Raw genomic sequence first — 14,054 nt, forward strand, 5'->3', positions numbered from 1 at the left:
CAGGCAAGCCTCAGATGGAGGCTGACCATCCCCAGAGGGCCACCCAAGGCTCAGATAACCAGGGCTGGCAAAGGCTTGTGCTGCCGGCAGTGGCAGCAGCAGAGGTATGATGGGGGTGTCGCCTTCCCTGATCACCGGGTCACCTCCTGCCCCTGAGGGCTCCTGGACTGTGAGAGGGGGTAGGGTGGGGCTGATGGACTCCCCCTCCAGTGCATGAATTTTCATGCACTGTGCCTCTAGTAATAATAATCAAAAATAAAAGCACCTAATAGAATGCTTAATAGAATTTTACAGATTCATTTGTTCAGCAAATATTTACTCACTCTGGATTCTGACTCAGATTTACGCCCTTGCAACTCTTTCTTCTTATAGAATAAATGTTTGAATAGCATGGTTGCTAGTTAGAAAAGAAATACTCTAAGGGAACAACATGTGCAAAGGTCCTGAGGAAGGAAGGAGCTTAGGGTGTTCAAGAAGAAACTCAAGAAGAAGCTTGACCAGTGTGGCTCAGTGGTCGAGCATCAACCTATGAACCAGGAGGTCATGGTTCAATTTCCAGTCAGGGCTCATGCTCAGGCTGTGGGCTAAATCCCCAATTGGGGGTTTGCAAGAAACAGCCAATCAATGGTTCTCTCTCATCATTGATGTTTTTCTCTCTCTCTCCCTTTCACTTCCTCTCTGAAATCAATAAAAAATATATATAATTTTTTTAAAAAAGAAGAAACTCAGTTGGAGTGTGAATTATTACTATCCATATTTTATAGATGAGGAAACTGAGGCTCATAAAGTATAAATGACTTGCTTGAAATCAATAGATTTCAAATGTTAGAGTGTCAGTCTTCCTGAATCTGAATCCATCCACTACAACCTGCCTGTAAGTGAATGAAGGATTCAATGAAAGTTTGGACATACAATGGCATAGAGCCATTTTTCACTCTCATAGGAAGAGTAAAACATCTATTGAATTTATTGGGATGACATTGATTGATAAAATTATATAGATTCCAAGTGGACATTTCTATAACACATCATCTGTATATTGTATTGTGTGTTCAACACCCCAAGTCAAGTCTCCTCCCATCACCATTTATCCCCCCTTTACCATCTTCTACCTCCTCCCAACCCCAATAAGAAGTCTTTACACATTTTCACCAATAGATAGCAGGAAGAACATAGGTTACGAAATTACATAGTGTTTTTTTTTTAATTTGATGCAGCTATATTTACACTTTTTAAAAAAATATATTTTATTGATTTTTTTTTACAGAGAGGAAGGGAGAAGAGAGAGATAAGAGAGCTAGAAACATCGATGAGAGAGAGACATCAACCAGCTGCCTCCTGCACATCCCATGCCAGGGATGTGCTGCAGCCAATATACATGCCCCTGACTGGAATAGAACCCGGGACCCTTCAGTCTGCAGACCGACACTCTATCCACTGAGCCAAACCGGTTTTGGCAAATTACATAGTGTTAATTGAACAAGGGAGGAGAGTTGGGAAGGGCCATTTAAGCCCCACCTTTTCATACACTGTTTCTAGCGTGTTTTTCCCCCCTGCTGGATGGTTGTTTTGTGACAAAGTGAGATTTGTCCTTTAAAGCAACATCTTTTATTGAAATGTGGGCAGCTTGAGAGCTGGGTCAATGGATGGCTTTGCAAGGGAAATACTGCATGTGTTGAATTTCCTTAACACTGAGGGTTCTCCTCCAGACTGTAGCTTAGAATAAACAAGTCAAACAGTAAATATATAATTTAAGGTGGCAAGTGCTGTAAAAAAAACTTCTCCAGATTAAGGTAACAGAGTGTGGCCTTAGTAGAGCAATGGAAGGCTGAACAGTTAGGGAGGAGGTGAGATCTGAGCAAAGACCTAAAAGAACCTGTGTTGATAATACTAGGCAATTTTGTTGAACAATTTCAATTTTTCTCTGATGATTTAGTAACATCTCAGAATAGATATATTGGCAATAAAATGTTATAATTATATCTTGTTATACAAAAGATAGATAAGTAGACAAGTAGACTGATAGAGAGATGACAGACTATACAGTTATGAGAAAAGTATAAAGGTAGTAGTTGACATCTAGGGTATATGATTCTAATATATAAATGAAGATTAAATTATACAAGTATAAACCAATTATAAAGTTTTACATAAATTAAATGTACATAGTTATTGCTCTCAAGATAAAAATTAGTGCTATTTTTATTTTAGTGAATGAAACATCACTGTTATTCAACAGTTGGAATAGTTGTGTATTTTTAGGTGATTTTCCTCAAATTGTTTTTTGTTGTTGTTGTTGTTGTTTTGTGTTTTTTTGTTTGTTTGTTTGTTTGTTTTTTTCAGGAATGGTTCACTGTCATTGAGCACTATCACCGCACCCATGCCACCATCACTGAACTGGTCATAGGCAATGAATATTACTTCCGGGTCTTTGCTGAAAATATGTGTGGCCTCAGTGAGAATGCAACAATGACTAAAGAGAGCGCTGTGATTGCCAAGGATGGTGAGTTAGCAGCTGGCTGATAAAGGGGGCTGTCACCCACTTCCAGTGAGTGGAGGTTTGGGGAAGTTTCCCTGACACCAAACAAGTCTTAGACTCCAGCTGGACGTCCCACAATTCCACTCCATTCTGACATTACCCAGAGATAGCATCAGATCCCATGGGTTCCAGACTCAGTCCCATAAGAATGTCCCCACCTCCCACTTCAAACGCCAATTGCAAGTCCAAACTGTCTCCTGTGCTTATGACTGACAGGCTATAAACCAGAGATTGCAATGACCCTCTCCTCAGGTTTGGTTAACTCTCTAGAGTAGCTCACAGAACTCAGAGAAACATTCTATCCACTGTACCACTGGTTTAATAGAAAAGATTATAACTCAGGAACATCCAGATGGGAGAGGGGCACAGGCAAAGGATGGGGAATGGGCACGGTTTCCAAGCTCTTGGAGCGCCATCACTCTCCTAGAACCTCCCAGTGCTCACCAATTCAGAAGCTCTACAAGCAGGTCCTCTTTGGTTTTTAGGGAGGCTTCATTGCACAGCCATAGGTTGATTAAATCTCCAGCCCCTCTCTCCTCCTTGGAGGTCTGGGGGCGGGACTAAAAGTCCCAACCCACCAATCACAAGATTGGTTCCTTTGGCAACCAGTCCCTAGGTGGCAGTGTGTGTGTGTGTGTGTGTGTGTGTGTGTGTGTGTGTGTGTCAAATGCTACCTCATTAACATAACAAAAAACATTTTTATAGCTCTCCTTGCTTAAGAAATATCAAGAGTTTTAGGAGCTCTGTGCCAGAAATGGGGATCAAGACCAAATGTATGTTTCTTATTATAAATCACAATTTCACAACTATACATCTGGAGACTGGTTTTCAGTAGCTAGAGGAGACTGAAAGAAAAAGAAATGTGGTGAAAGGAAATAAGAAAATTATAAACAAATATTTTTAAATTACGGTAAAAATGTCCAGTAATAAATTTAAAAGTAAAAATTTTTTAGAGGAAAATTATATTATTATTGCATTTTAAAAAAATGTAAGCTGTAATTCATTCCAACTTCTGCCTAAATTCACAAGGAAAAAGTAGGTATTGACTTATTGAGCGTGGGTTACTTCTATTCTCAGACACCTTCAAAGTAGCTGCACATGAGACCCATGAAATGGGAGAGGCTGAATTCCATGCCTATCATTTCATTTCCTCATCACTGTCACAGTAAAATGCATTGTCGATCAAAATACTCTGACACCAATTTCTTCTCAATATTTGTTTCAGTTTCAGATGACCACTCTGCCCCCTGTGGGGTATGTGTGCCCTCCAGAATAAATGCTGTGTGCTGTTCACTTGTGTTTTTACATGTTTGGGTTTTGGTTTTTTTTTCTAAGTTCAGGGAAGTTTTCCTGGCGAGTAAAGTATGCCAAGAATAATATAGTCTCAGGCCAAATTGTATATTTTAATGCTTGTTTTTAAGGTAAAGTCTACAAAAACCCAGTGTATGAAGACTTCGATTTCACAGAGGCGCCCATGTTCACTCAGCCTTTGGTCAACACCTACGCGATAGCTGGGTACAATGCCACTCTGAACTGCAGTGTGAGAGGAAATCCCAAGGTACCATGTGTGTTAGTTTTTTAATCACATTAGTTAAATTGAAGAATTAACCCGAAATTCTCCCTTTTGTATTTGCCACGCTATAAATATAAATAAGAATAAAAACAGACTCTTCAACTGCTATTTGTGTCTTATCCTGGGGTTGGAGGGTGGTATTGTTGGAAAATTAGGTACACTAATTTAAGTAGTAAAAACTGTTTACATTTCTTTACTACATAAGGAATTCATTCTAAGGAAAAACCAAATCACCTATTTTAAAAAAGAATGGAGAGATGAGGAGACGGAAGTAACATTGTTTCACCTGAAAAATTAGGTGGAAATATTGATTCATCAAGTTTTCTCTACTAGATTAAGACAAATGATGATACTAGAATGCAAGGCAGAATGTAGAATATGCTACATTAAGGGTACAGAGTACTTGGAAGGGAGAAATCACATCTAACAGAAGAGAGTTAGAAAGGTTTGAAGGTTTCATGTTGTTGGCATTTGAAAAGAACAACCAAGCTAATGAATGTTGTCCATGGAGACATTTATCTGGGTGGCACTGAGGAAAGGAGGTCTAGAAATTGAAAAATCGCAAACAGTGGTATTTTTTCCACATGTACCATGAACAGAAATAGGAAAGTCAGAGAGAAGCCAAACTGAGGATAGGAGCAAGATGCTGAATTTGTGATTAATTGGAAGTGATGTTGGTCCTTCCAAGTAGGAATGATCAGTAGGGAGAGGAGAAGTTCACTGGAGCTTAGACAAAGGCCAAGGCAGTGACCCTCAGTTTAGAAGTCCCCAGAAATGGGGGCAGATAGGAGGTACAATCCATCTCTTGGAGTTATTAGAAAGGAATACCATTGAAGAAAGAGGGTAATGAGGAAAAAGCCCAGGACCAAGCGAGCCTCAATGAATACATCCACTTGAAAGGTGGAAGGAAGAAAGAACAATGTGAAGAAGAAAAAGAGGGGCCATCTCTAAGGTCTGAAAAAGCACAATCATATAAGAGGTAGAAGAGGGAATGAGGAGGCTATGCACTCATATAAAGAAGGGGAAGACACTATGAATAAGGACTGGGGGGTCAGTGATGTTAGATATAGTTCAGGGGTGAAGGAGAATGGAGTCACCTCCCTGGGTGATTAGGTTATGCTAGATCTTGAATTATCTGATTGGAGAAGATCCATTGCCACCAGATGATGAAAATAGATGTCAGAGGACAGATTAACTGGTGAGGAGGCATAAGTAGCCCACAAATAATTAGAAAAAGATATCAGGAAAATGAACTGAGAAAATTTGATGGTTCTGACACCTTATGGGGATTCTCTAAAAAATGTCCAACAATATACATTGAGTGGACAGATTATTATGATCTCTGAACACATAATATATATATTTATGATTATTATGATCTCTGAACACATAATATATATATTAGAGGCTATGTATATTAATATGTATATATAAGAGGCTCAGTGCATGAATTCGTGCATGGGTGGGGTCCGGCCAGCCTGGCCAGAGGAGGGGACATGGGCAGTTGGCCGGCCTGCCTGCTGGTCGAACTCCTGGTCAAGGGGACAATTTGCATATTAGCCTTTTATTATATAGGATATACACTGAGTTGACAGATTATTATGCGTTCAGAGATCATAATAATCTAGCCACTCAGTGTATAGTATCTTGGGTGAGTTAACCTCATGGACCTGTAGGTCAAAATGAAATGCAATTGAATCCTCCTGGAAAGTTTGCCCCAGAACTGTCCTGTGAACAAACCTGGCTTCCTTCTTCAGAACTGTTCATGTGCAAACCTGATGGCTAACTCTGCATGATGTTGCAGAAGTGAAGGGAACCAGGTTTGCTGAGTTTATTGTGGTGATAGTAATATATTAACCCCAGAAGCTACTGAGGTGGCCCATTCTATCCTAGTACAATGTAAAAAAAAAAAAAAAAAAAAAAAGAACTGCTCATTTGCTCTCTTGCCAATCACTAAGTAGAGTTTAATTTGAGAGAAACTGTGGATTCTTCTGAGATGTTCTCTCTCAGCTATGTTTAAAATTCTGTCACTGCTTTGATGGCCTGTTAATATGCTAAGTACAGATATGTTTCGACTTAATTTACTTCAATATTAATTTCAGCCCAAAATAACCTGGATGAAAAACAAAGTTGCTATCGTGGATGACCCAAGATACAGGATGTTCAGCAACCAAGGGGTCTGTACGCTGGAGATCCGCAAGCCCAGCTCCTATGATGGAGGCACTTATTGCTGCAAAGCAGTCAATAGCCTTGGGACAGTGGAGGTCGAATGCAAACTGGAGGTGAAAGGTATGACATCCAAGACCTCGGGTGTAGGATAAAATGAAAGAAAACCGTTTAATTATTGTGCTTCCTGCGAAATCCAAATTGTTTGCCAAAGTGTTCTGGGGTGGAGGAGGAAGGGGCAAGAGAATTGGGGTAGAAAATACATTTTTACATCTTGCATTCACACTTTTTTTATTATTATTATTGTTTGAAGTATTACAAATAGTAGTACATATGTCTCCTTTTTTTTCCAATTGACCTTCCCCCAGCCTCCCCTACCCCCCTTTGATTTATTTGTGAAGTTTGTTTGTCTTGTTAAGTAGACTTAGCTTTATCTCTTGTAATTCTTGTTAATTAAAGAAATATTAATTACAGTGAAATGCTGGTATGTGTACAGCATGGTGAGAATAAATGAAGTCAAGAGAGTATTATTCTGGTGACATAGTCCATCTATAAATGGAAGCCTAGGGCAAAAATTTATCTAAACATATAAATTTACACTATATTTAATTAGTTTACTGTTTTGTGAAACTTTCAATACATATGGGTAAGTTTGCTAATTTGGTGTAAACTATTACTTAGGTGGAATATAGCATCTGCATAGTTTAACCAGTTGCTTTTAAAATCTTAACAGAGTACCTCCATTTACAGGTGTACATTTCATTTATACTAGTTTTCTACCAATGTAAATTAAGAAAACATACAAGGATTGATGTGGTAGAAAAGTTTCAGCATAACCTGTCATCTTAATCAGTTTTTATATTAATTTAATATAATTTGTATATTAAAGTTTTTTTTTTCTTGGCAATCAAAACCTACTTTGGGACACCATGAGATAATAGTTGACATGATTTTAATATCTTTTCTCTCATTTGTATTATATTACCTTGCCTTCCTATGACAGCCAAAGTCTTTTCTCTACATCTCTATAATGGAGAAATTATTATTTAAAAGTCAGAAAGATAATCTTATGACATCTATTTATTGGAAAAACAGTAAATGCTTAGCATACTTACGTTAAAAAAGTTTTTTAGTCCTAAATTTAGTATAAAATAGTTATGAAACTTATTGAAAAAATTCCTTTTGTAACTTTTTGAAAAATATATTATTCTTTCTCTTCTGATCTCTATCAGTCCTGTGGTAATCTATACAATAGATTCATAATTGAGTGAGAGAGAAAAAAAGTTTAAAACATAATATCCTTAGAATAATTTTAAAGCTTACTCTTGAGATAGTGCCTACAAAGGTAAACATTACTTTTTAGTTTTTATTAGCTTTAAATGCATATTATGGTCCCAGTTGCAATACTCTTATGTTTTTAAACTCTTAGGCTTAATAATTCCAAGGTACTGTTGGTACTTATCTTTCTGCATCCAAAAATAAAAATAAAAACAAAAGCCTATTGCAACTTCTGCGTGTTTTGAAAATAACTGATAGTTGTTAATAATATAAAATGATGATTTCATAAACGGTTCAACATTTGGGGTTCTTCCTAAAAGATAACAATGTCATGTATATATAGATGATATATTAATTATGTAGTTGCATAGTGAATTATATGATAATTGAATTTAATAATAGAAATAACGTGTTCTAGTACATACGTTCATAGTAAGATATCAATTGCAACATACTGTATGGGTAAAAGTTTTGGCTCCTAAAAGTAAAGTCAAGGTTGTTTATCGTCAGATTGTTATCTGATAATAAGTGACTTAAATCAAGTTAAACTGTAAAAATAAAGGTGAAAATGTGAACTGAGAACAAATAAATATTGGTACAAATATTCTAATTCTACAGTGATATATCAAGGAGTATATTCCCCTGGAGAACCACTGTTCCTGGCGGGGCAGCAACAGGTTTTAAAAATTCATATCGCACCGGATATTTCTACTTCCTGTTCCATTCCTCTTACATGAAATCGCACTTTGCATGTAAAGCTTGACTTTCTCATTTGCTTCTCATATATATATATTTTTTTTTTTTAGCAGCTCATGGCATACAGTGTTTATGCCATGAACTAGGAAGGCCAAATTATTCAAGGTTATTAAGTAATTAGGAACTGAGTTTTGTCAGAAACCTACCATAGCACAGGTCCCCATAAATAAAGCTGGAAGGCTGCATTTGAAGGTACCATATTTTAGGTGTAAGATTATCAACATCTGCGGACCAATGACATTTCTATAATAATTGCATTTTTCACATGTAAAGAAATACGATCTTCCTTCAAGATAGTTTCCAATGTGGTTTTCTTAGATTTGTGTTGAAATTCAGAAAACTGAATCTTGTTATATTGCTAAGCTGTAGAAAAAGTGTTCCCAGTATTTTTGATAGGGAAAGGTCACAAATAAAAACAGATTCAATATTTAGAAACTTTCATAGTAAAGACTTTCCCATGAAAAATTCACCAGTATCTGTAACCCATCTTTCTGTTGGACGTTTTGGGTATTTCCATGGGACCAAAAGTGTTTCATATACTCACAAACTTAAATGGAGAGAAAATTCTAGGTCCCGTTATTAAATGTATTAAGCATTAAATGATTTTGATAGTATGTGTATGATTTCTCCCCTATTTGGAAGAGTGGATTAAGAAGTTCTTTGGGGGGGAGGGGAGTTCTTTGGGGATGGGTAAGAAACTTGATGTAAACTCTAATTATGTAGATCTATGCCTGTGTTTATCATATGCACTCTCTGAATTCCCAGAGGTAATGTCAGCTTTCAAAGGAAGAAAGAATTAGGGCTGTTTTTTAAAAGTTTTGTAGATTATGCATATAGTCACTTTCTAGACTGTTTAAACCTTGTGTTTATTTAGATTAGTCACATTTAGAATAATTTCAGAATACATATTATAGAATACACTAGTCTGATATTAATGTCTACTTGATAATTTTGCCTTTTAAAATTTCAACATATATATATGTACACTAATGCTTTATTCATCATCTATGTTTTTCTTTTGTTGAAAAACACAATATATATATGTTGTAGGATTTTTTTTTTTTAAGCTAATGGTTTGGAAGCTCTTACCATAAATATTCACTCTACAATTCAATTGGCTTTGCCACCCGTTTAGGCAAAGTGGTTATGCATATTAATAAGTGTTTTACATATTAATGATCCTTTTGAAGTGACTGGATCCCTGCCCTTCATTCCATGTGCTTCTATGTTCCTACATCTTTCACATGACTAAGGATTAATGAAATCACCTCATCATAATCGCGACCATAATTTCATCCAACACGTACTCAACTCTGGTTTTAGCACTTTATTAATGCTCACAACTTCTTTCTTTCTCTCTCTCTTTCTCTCTCTTTCCCTTAGTTGTAGCACAGTAAGGATTTTTGAATGTGTATTATCATCTAAGGTAAGCTTTCATATGGATTTGGCATATGAAGCTTATGCTATCATAAGTCATACAGAGCTTGTGGAGTATGGCATGATTTTCATTATGTAGTCCAATGAAAATAGACTGTTTAAAACACCTAACTTTGTAGCTTTTAATTTGTATTTTAGTATCTTGAAATTAACAACTTATTCAGCACAACTATCTCCTGTTGACATGAATGCGGTAGAGCATGAATTAAAGCACTTAATGTGGATGAAAACGAGTGATACCCAAGCATTCTGAACTCTTTGCATCAAGGAATGGACATGTACAAAAGTGGCATCATTTCTACCGATATGTGACTTGAAATCTTTTTTTAAAAGGAGAATGACTTTTCCAAATTTGCACTAAAGAAGTTTAAGAATGTTCATATGGCATGCTGTTTTTGTCTGGACATGAATTTGTTAGCGAGTAGTGAAGTACTTCTCCAAAGGACTATGAATTGTATGGTTTCATGGGTTCTCTCATGAAGGGTACTTTTATTTTTTTAGCTATAATTCAGAAACATGAACGGTAAGTATGAAATATTAGTAGGTATTTCTCTGACCTTCAGAAGGTATTGGATAGGTTTTAATATTTTTAACAGAATATTCCAATGTGAGCCCTAGCCGGATTGGCTCAGTGGTTAAAGTGTGAGCCCTCAGACTCAAGGGTCACAGGTTTGATTCTGGTCAAGGGCACACATTTTGGTTGCAGGCTTGATCCCTGCTCTGGTCAGGGCATGTGCAGGAGGCAACCAATTGATGTGTCTCTCTCACATCAATGTTTCTCTCTCTGTCTCTCCCCCTTGCTTCCACTCTCTCTAAATAAAATAAAAATATATATATATCAATGCAAAAAATATCCTTGGGTGAAGATTAACAAACCAAAAACAATTTTTTTCTGATTTGTTTCACTCTTGACAATGTATAAGTAGCCAAGTTTAAAGGAGTCACCTCCTTTTTCTTCTCTAATGTGTTTGAGTCAGAACTTGGTGCTTAATTAAAAAGAACAGAAATAAACCGGAAGCAGTTCTTCCTGCTGATTCACAACATGGTATGCATTTATTCTACCATTCAGCCAGAGCACTTAAATCATCTCTAGAGAATCCCAAAACCTCTCAAAGAGTGATAAGGGTTTTCCAGCCAGTTAGGAAATTAAATTAAGATTGAATAATAGCAGGAAACAAAGGATTTGCATGGGTCTAGCCAGAACTTGCTTTTCCGTCTAGATGTCAAGTGCTTTAAAGTCTAAATATACTAAACCCAGGAGAAGATTTCCGAGTAAGGACTGATTGGATCTCTGTCACTAACTGGAACACAATTAGACACATTTCCAGGCAGCTAGTCCAGGAGAATTGTTTCAGCGAGTTTTCGCAAGGACGGTTTTGACTTTGCCTTTGCCTTTTTTGTCCTCTCCAGGTGGACTTTCCTTCTGCAGGCTCCTCTTGCAAGGCGTACCTCCTAACATAATTGAGTCATATATGCGAGATTTGTACTCAAGCAATCCTGAGGAACACTAAGGGCCCGGCCACTGCCCCGGCACTCCACAGCTTTGAAATATGGTTGCAATGAGAAAGCATTGTCTGTGTTAACACCAGGCACCCACGTGTGGCCGTTGTTCTTTTTTTTTTTTTTTTCCTTTTTTCTTTTTTCTTTTTTTTTTTGTTTTTCGTTCTAATGTTGAAGAAGGAAAAAAAATGTTTGCACGGATTGCTCCATTAAACATTGTAAACAAAATCCTGTTTAAAGTCAGTGTTTTGATCATTGTTGTCTATGCTTTGTCACTGTACTTTACAAAAAAAGAAAGCTATATTATACGCAAAAGTAGTTACTTTAACATGCTTCTTTTTTCCAGACTAAAAACCAGTCTAATATACCACAATAGAATCTTGAGAGCCCATCTTTCTCTTGATCTAAGAGATTTTTCTAAGCAAAGCAAAATTGTGTATTTCCCACACCCCTGCCTAACACCAGTGGATCCTGTGCCTATTTCCCCATTTGAATTTGCTAGAAAACTTCTTAAAGTCAAACAAGTTTTCTCAACAGAAGGGGAAGTATATTCAATAACTGCTACAATAAATCTGAAGTGTTTAGATGTTGAAATGACACAGTACTGGTTTTTGCATTGGGGTCTGTGTGCTCCGACAGAACTGAGGACAAAAGGCCAGAAGCCAGCATTCTACCAAACTCAGCCCTGACCTCCAGCGTGTCTCTCTGGCTCGGCATCCTGGCCAAACCCACCGGAGCTCCTGCCAAAACAGCCACAGGGACAGAGAGCTGGTGCAGGCTACAGAGCAGCTACAGATGTAGGGTTTGCCAATGGCATCTGCTCCAGTGGGTGGAAGCCTTCTTAAACATTTAGAAGCTGAGACACATTTGTGCAAACCCATAATCTCTCTGGCAGCTCCCTTCCCTCCTCTTGATGTAGGGAACGCTGCAGTTAAGGGAGAGGAGCAGGAAGGTAAGATACCATACCTCTCCTTGCCCCCTTTTTTCTCTTTGGCCTTTTGTTCCAGGAGCTAACTACCTTGTGACCTGTAGATGGGCCCACCCTGGGACAACAGTTAGAAATATCTGCTCTGCTTCCTTTCCATCTGAGAGCTGGGAAGCTGTAAGGGTGGTCCTGCCCCTGGGTGGGTGTGTGGCTCCTAACGGGAAGGATTGACTGGTGCGGGTAGTTGTAGTATGTTTGGGAACAGCAAGGAGAAACTCAAGTTATTGTCCAAATTATGGTGGCCACCTCTTCTCCTGTCCTGATTGGCTGGTGATCTTGCCTTCACCACGTGTTCTTCACAAATCTGAAATAATAATGCGTGTAGTCCCTATGCAAAGCCCCATTTTAATCAGAAAACCATTTCCACGTTATTGACTAAGATATTTTACATGAAAGAGGTCTGGCCCAGACAGCGTGACTCAGTGGTTGAATGTCGACCTATGAACCAGGAAGTCAAGGTTCAATTCCTGGTCAGGGCACATGCCCAGTTGCAGGTTCAGTTCCCCAGTGCAGAGCATGCAGGAGGCAGCCAATCAATGATTCTCTCTCATCTCTGATGTTTCTACCTCTCTCTCCCTCTCCCTTCCTCTTTGAAATCAATAAAAATATATTATTAAAATTTTGTAAAAAAAATTTTTTTTTTTTAAAAAGTCTGGCTTATCTATAAAGGAGCGAAAACCACTTATCTCTATTGCAAACCAAGTGAGAACTTATCTATTTGTGGCATAACCAATCAGTATGGCCCCTGCTGCCTGGTTGCTGGGTCAGAGGCCCAGTGCAGCAGGTGAGCTGGTTGCCAAATTTAAACACTCATGGTCAAGCTTGTTATGCCCTTTGTAAACATAGCTTAAAGGGACTATAAAGCATCCTTATAAAATGCTGGTTCCCCAGGCATTACTTATGCTCTAACTATATTTTGTACCAGAGAATGTTATTTTTCTACAAGTGATCTCTCTCCTCATATTAAGGGCACTTCCATTACTGCAAAGTTCTAATAGGAAAGAAAAAGCCTATATTAGAACTACAAAGAGCAAAGAATGTCAGAAGCTGCCATTGCTATTAGCTGCCTACACCTTTGTTCTAGTTTTGTATGAGTTTCACTCTGCTACAGAAAAAGTTATATATTAGAGGAATTTACCAAAATTTGTTTTTGGGAACTAAACATTTGGAAATGAAACCCAATGAGAAATAAGCCATTTCATGCCTGTAAGGAATTTATAACGCATCACACTAAATCATATAGGGAAAGACACAAGCAGATCAGCTCACAAGTGTAAGAGATATACACTGAGTGGCCAGATTATTATGATCTCTGAATGCATAATAATCTGTCCACTCAGTGTATATCCTATATAATAAAAGGCTAATATGCAAATTGTCCCCTCGACCAGGAGTTCGACCAGCAGGCAGGTCGGCCAACTGCCCATCTCCCCTCGCCTTGGCCAGGCTGGCCGAACCCCACCCATGCATGAATTCATGCACCTGGCCTCTAACACACACACACACACACACACACACACACACACACACACACTGAGTGGCCAGATTATTATGCATTCAGAGATCATAATAATCTGGTCACTCAGTGTATAAGGCTTCAGAAGCTGAGTGGTATGGTTTATGTGCTATAACCCATGTGTGTATCACACCAGATTGTAGTGCAGAACATGCCACATGACTTTGTTTTTATAAATCAAACTAAAGATCACTCTGAGCTCCCCACTAGCCAAAGAAATTGAGAAATTCTCTCTGCCCTGCTTGGAAGGTCCTATCTCTGGTCCTGGGCCAACTGGAATCTTTCCTGGAGCCTAAAAAATGGA

The 14,054-nt window shown here is 38.0% G+C and overlaps 1 protein-coding gene across 11 annotated transcripts in view; it reads left to right on the forward strand.

The window, feature by feature from the left end:
• MYBPC1 (myosin binding protein C1) overlaps window positions 1-11,488 on the forward strand; it is a 90,736-nt gene extending 79,248 nt beyond the window's left edge. For 4 of the 11 annotated variants that reach the window (XM_084880071.1, XM_084880073.1, XM_084880074.1 and 1 more), the window contains 4 exons: window positions 2,344-2,503; window positions 3,961-4,097; window positions 6,215-6,401; window positions 11,160-11,488. In XM_084880071.1, coding sequence (XP_084736197.1) covers window positions 2,344-2,503; window positions 3,961-4,097; window positions 6,215-6,401; window positions 11,160-11,260 — 585 coding nt within the window. In that variant the 3' untranslated portion in view covers window positions 11,261-11,488. Of the gene's footprint in view, window positions 1-2,343; window positions 2,504-3,960; window positions 4,098-6,214; window positions 6,402-8,174; window positions 8,963-9,695; window positions 9,739-11,159 lie in introns of those variants that run through there. The other 7 variants (XM_084880072.1, XM_084880077.1, XM_084880076.1 and 4 more) reach the window with 4 other exon arrangements.
• The last annotated feature ends 2,566 nt before the right edge of the window (window positions 11,489-14,054 follow it).

Source organism: Pipistrellus hanaki (assembly GCF_964339955.1).
Source record: "Pipistrellus hanaki genome assembly, chromosome: 3".
Classification (NCBI taxonomy): Eukaryota; Metazoa; Chordata; class Mammalia; order Chiroptera; family Vespertilionidae; genus Pipistrellus; species Pipistrellus hanaki.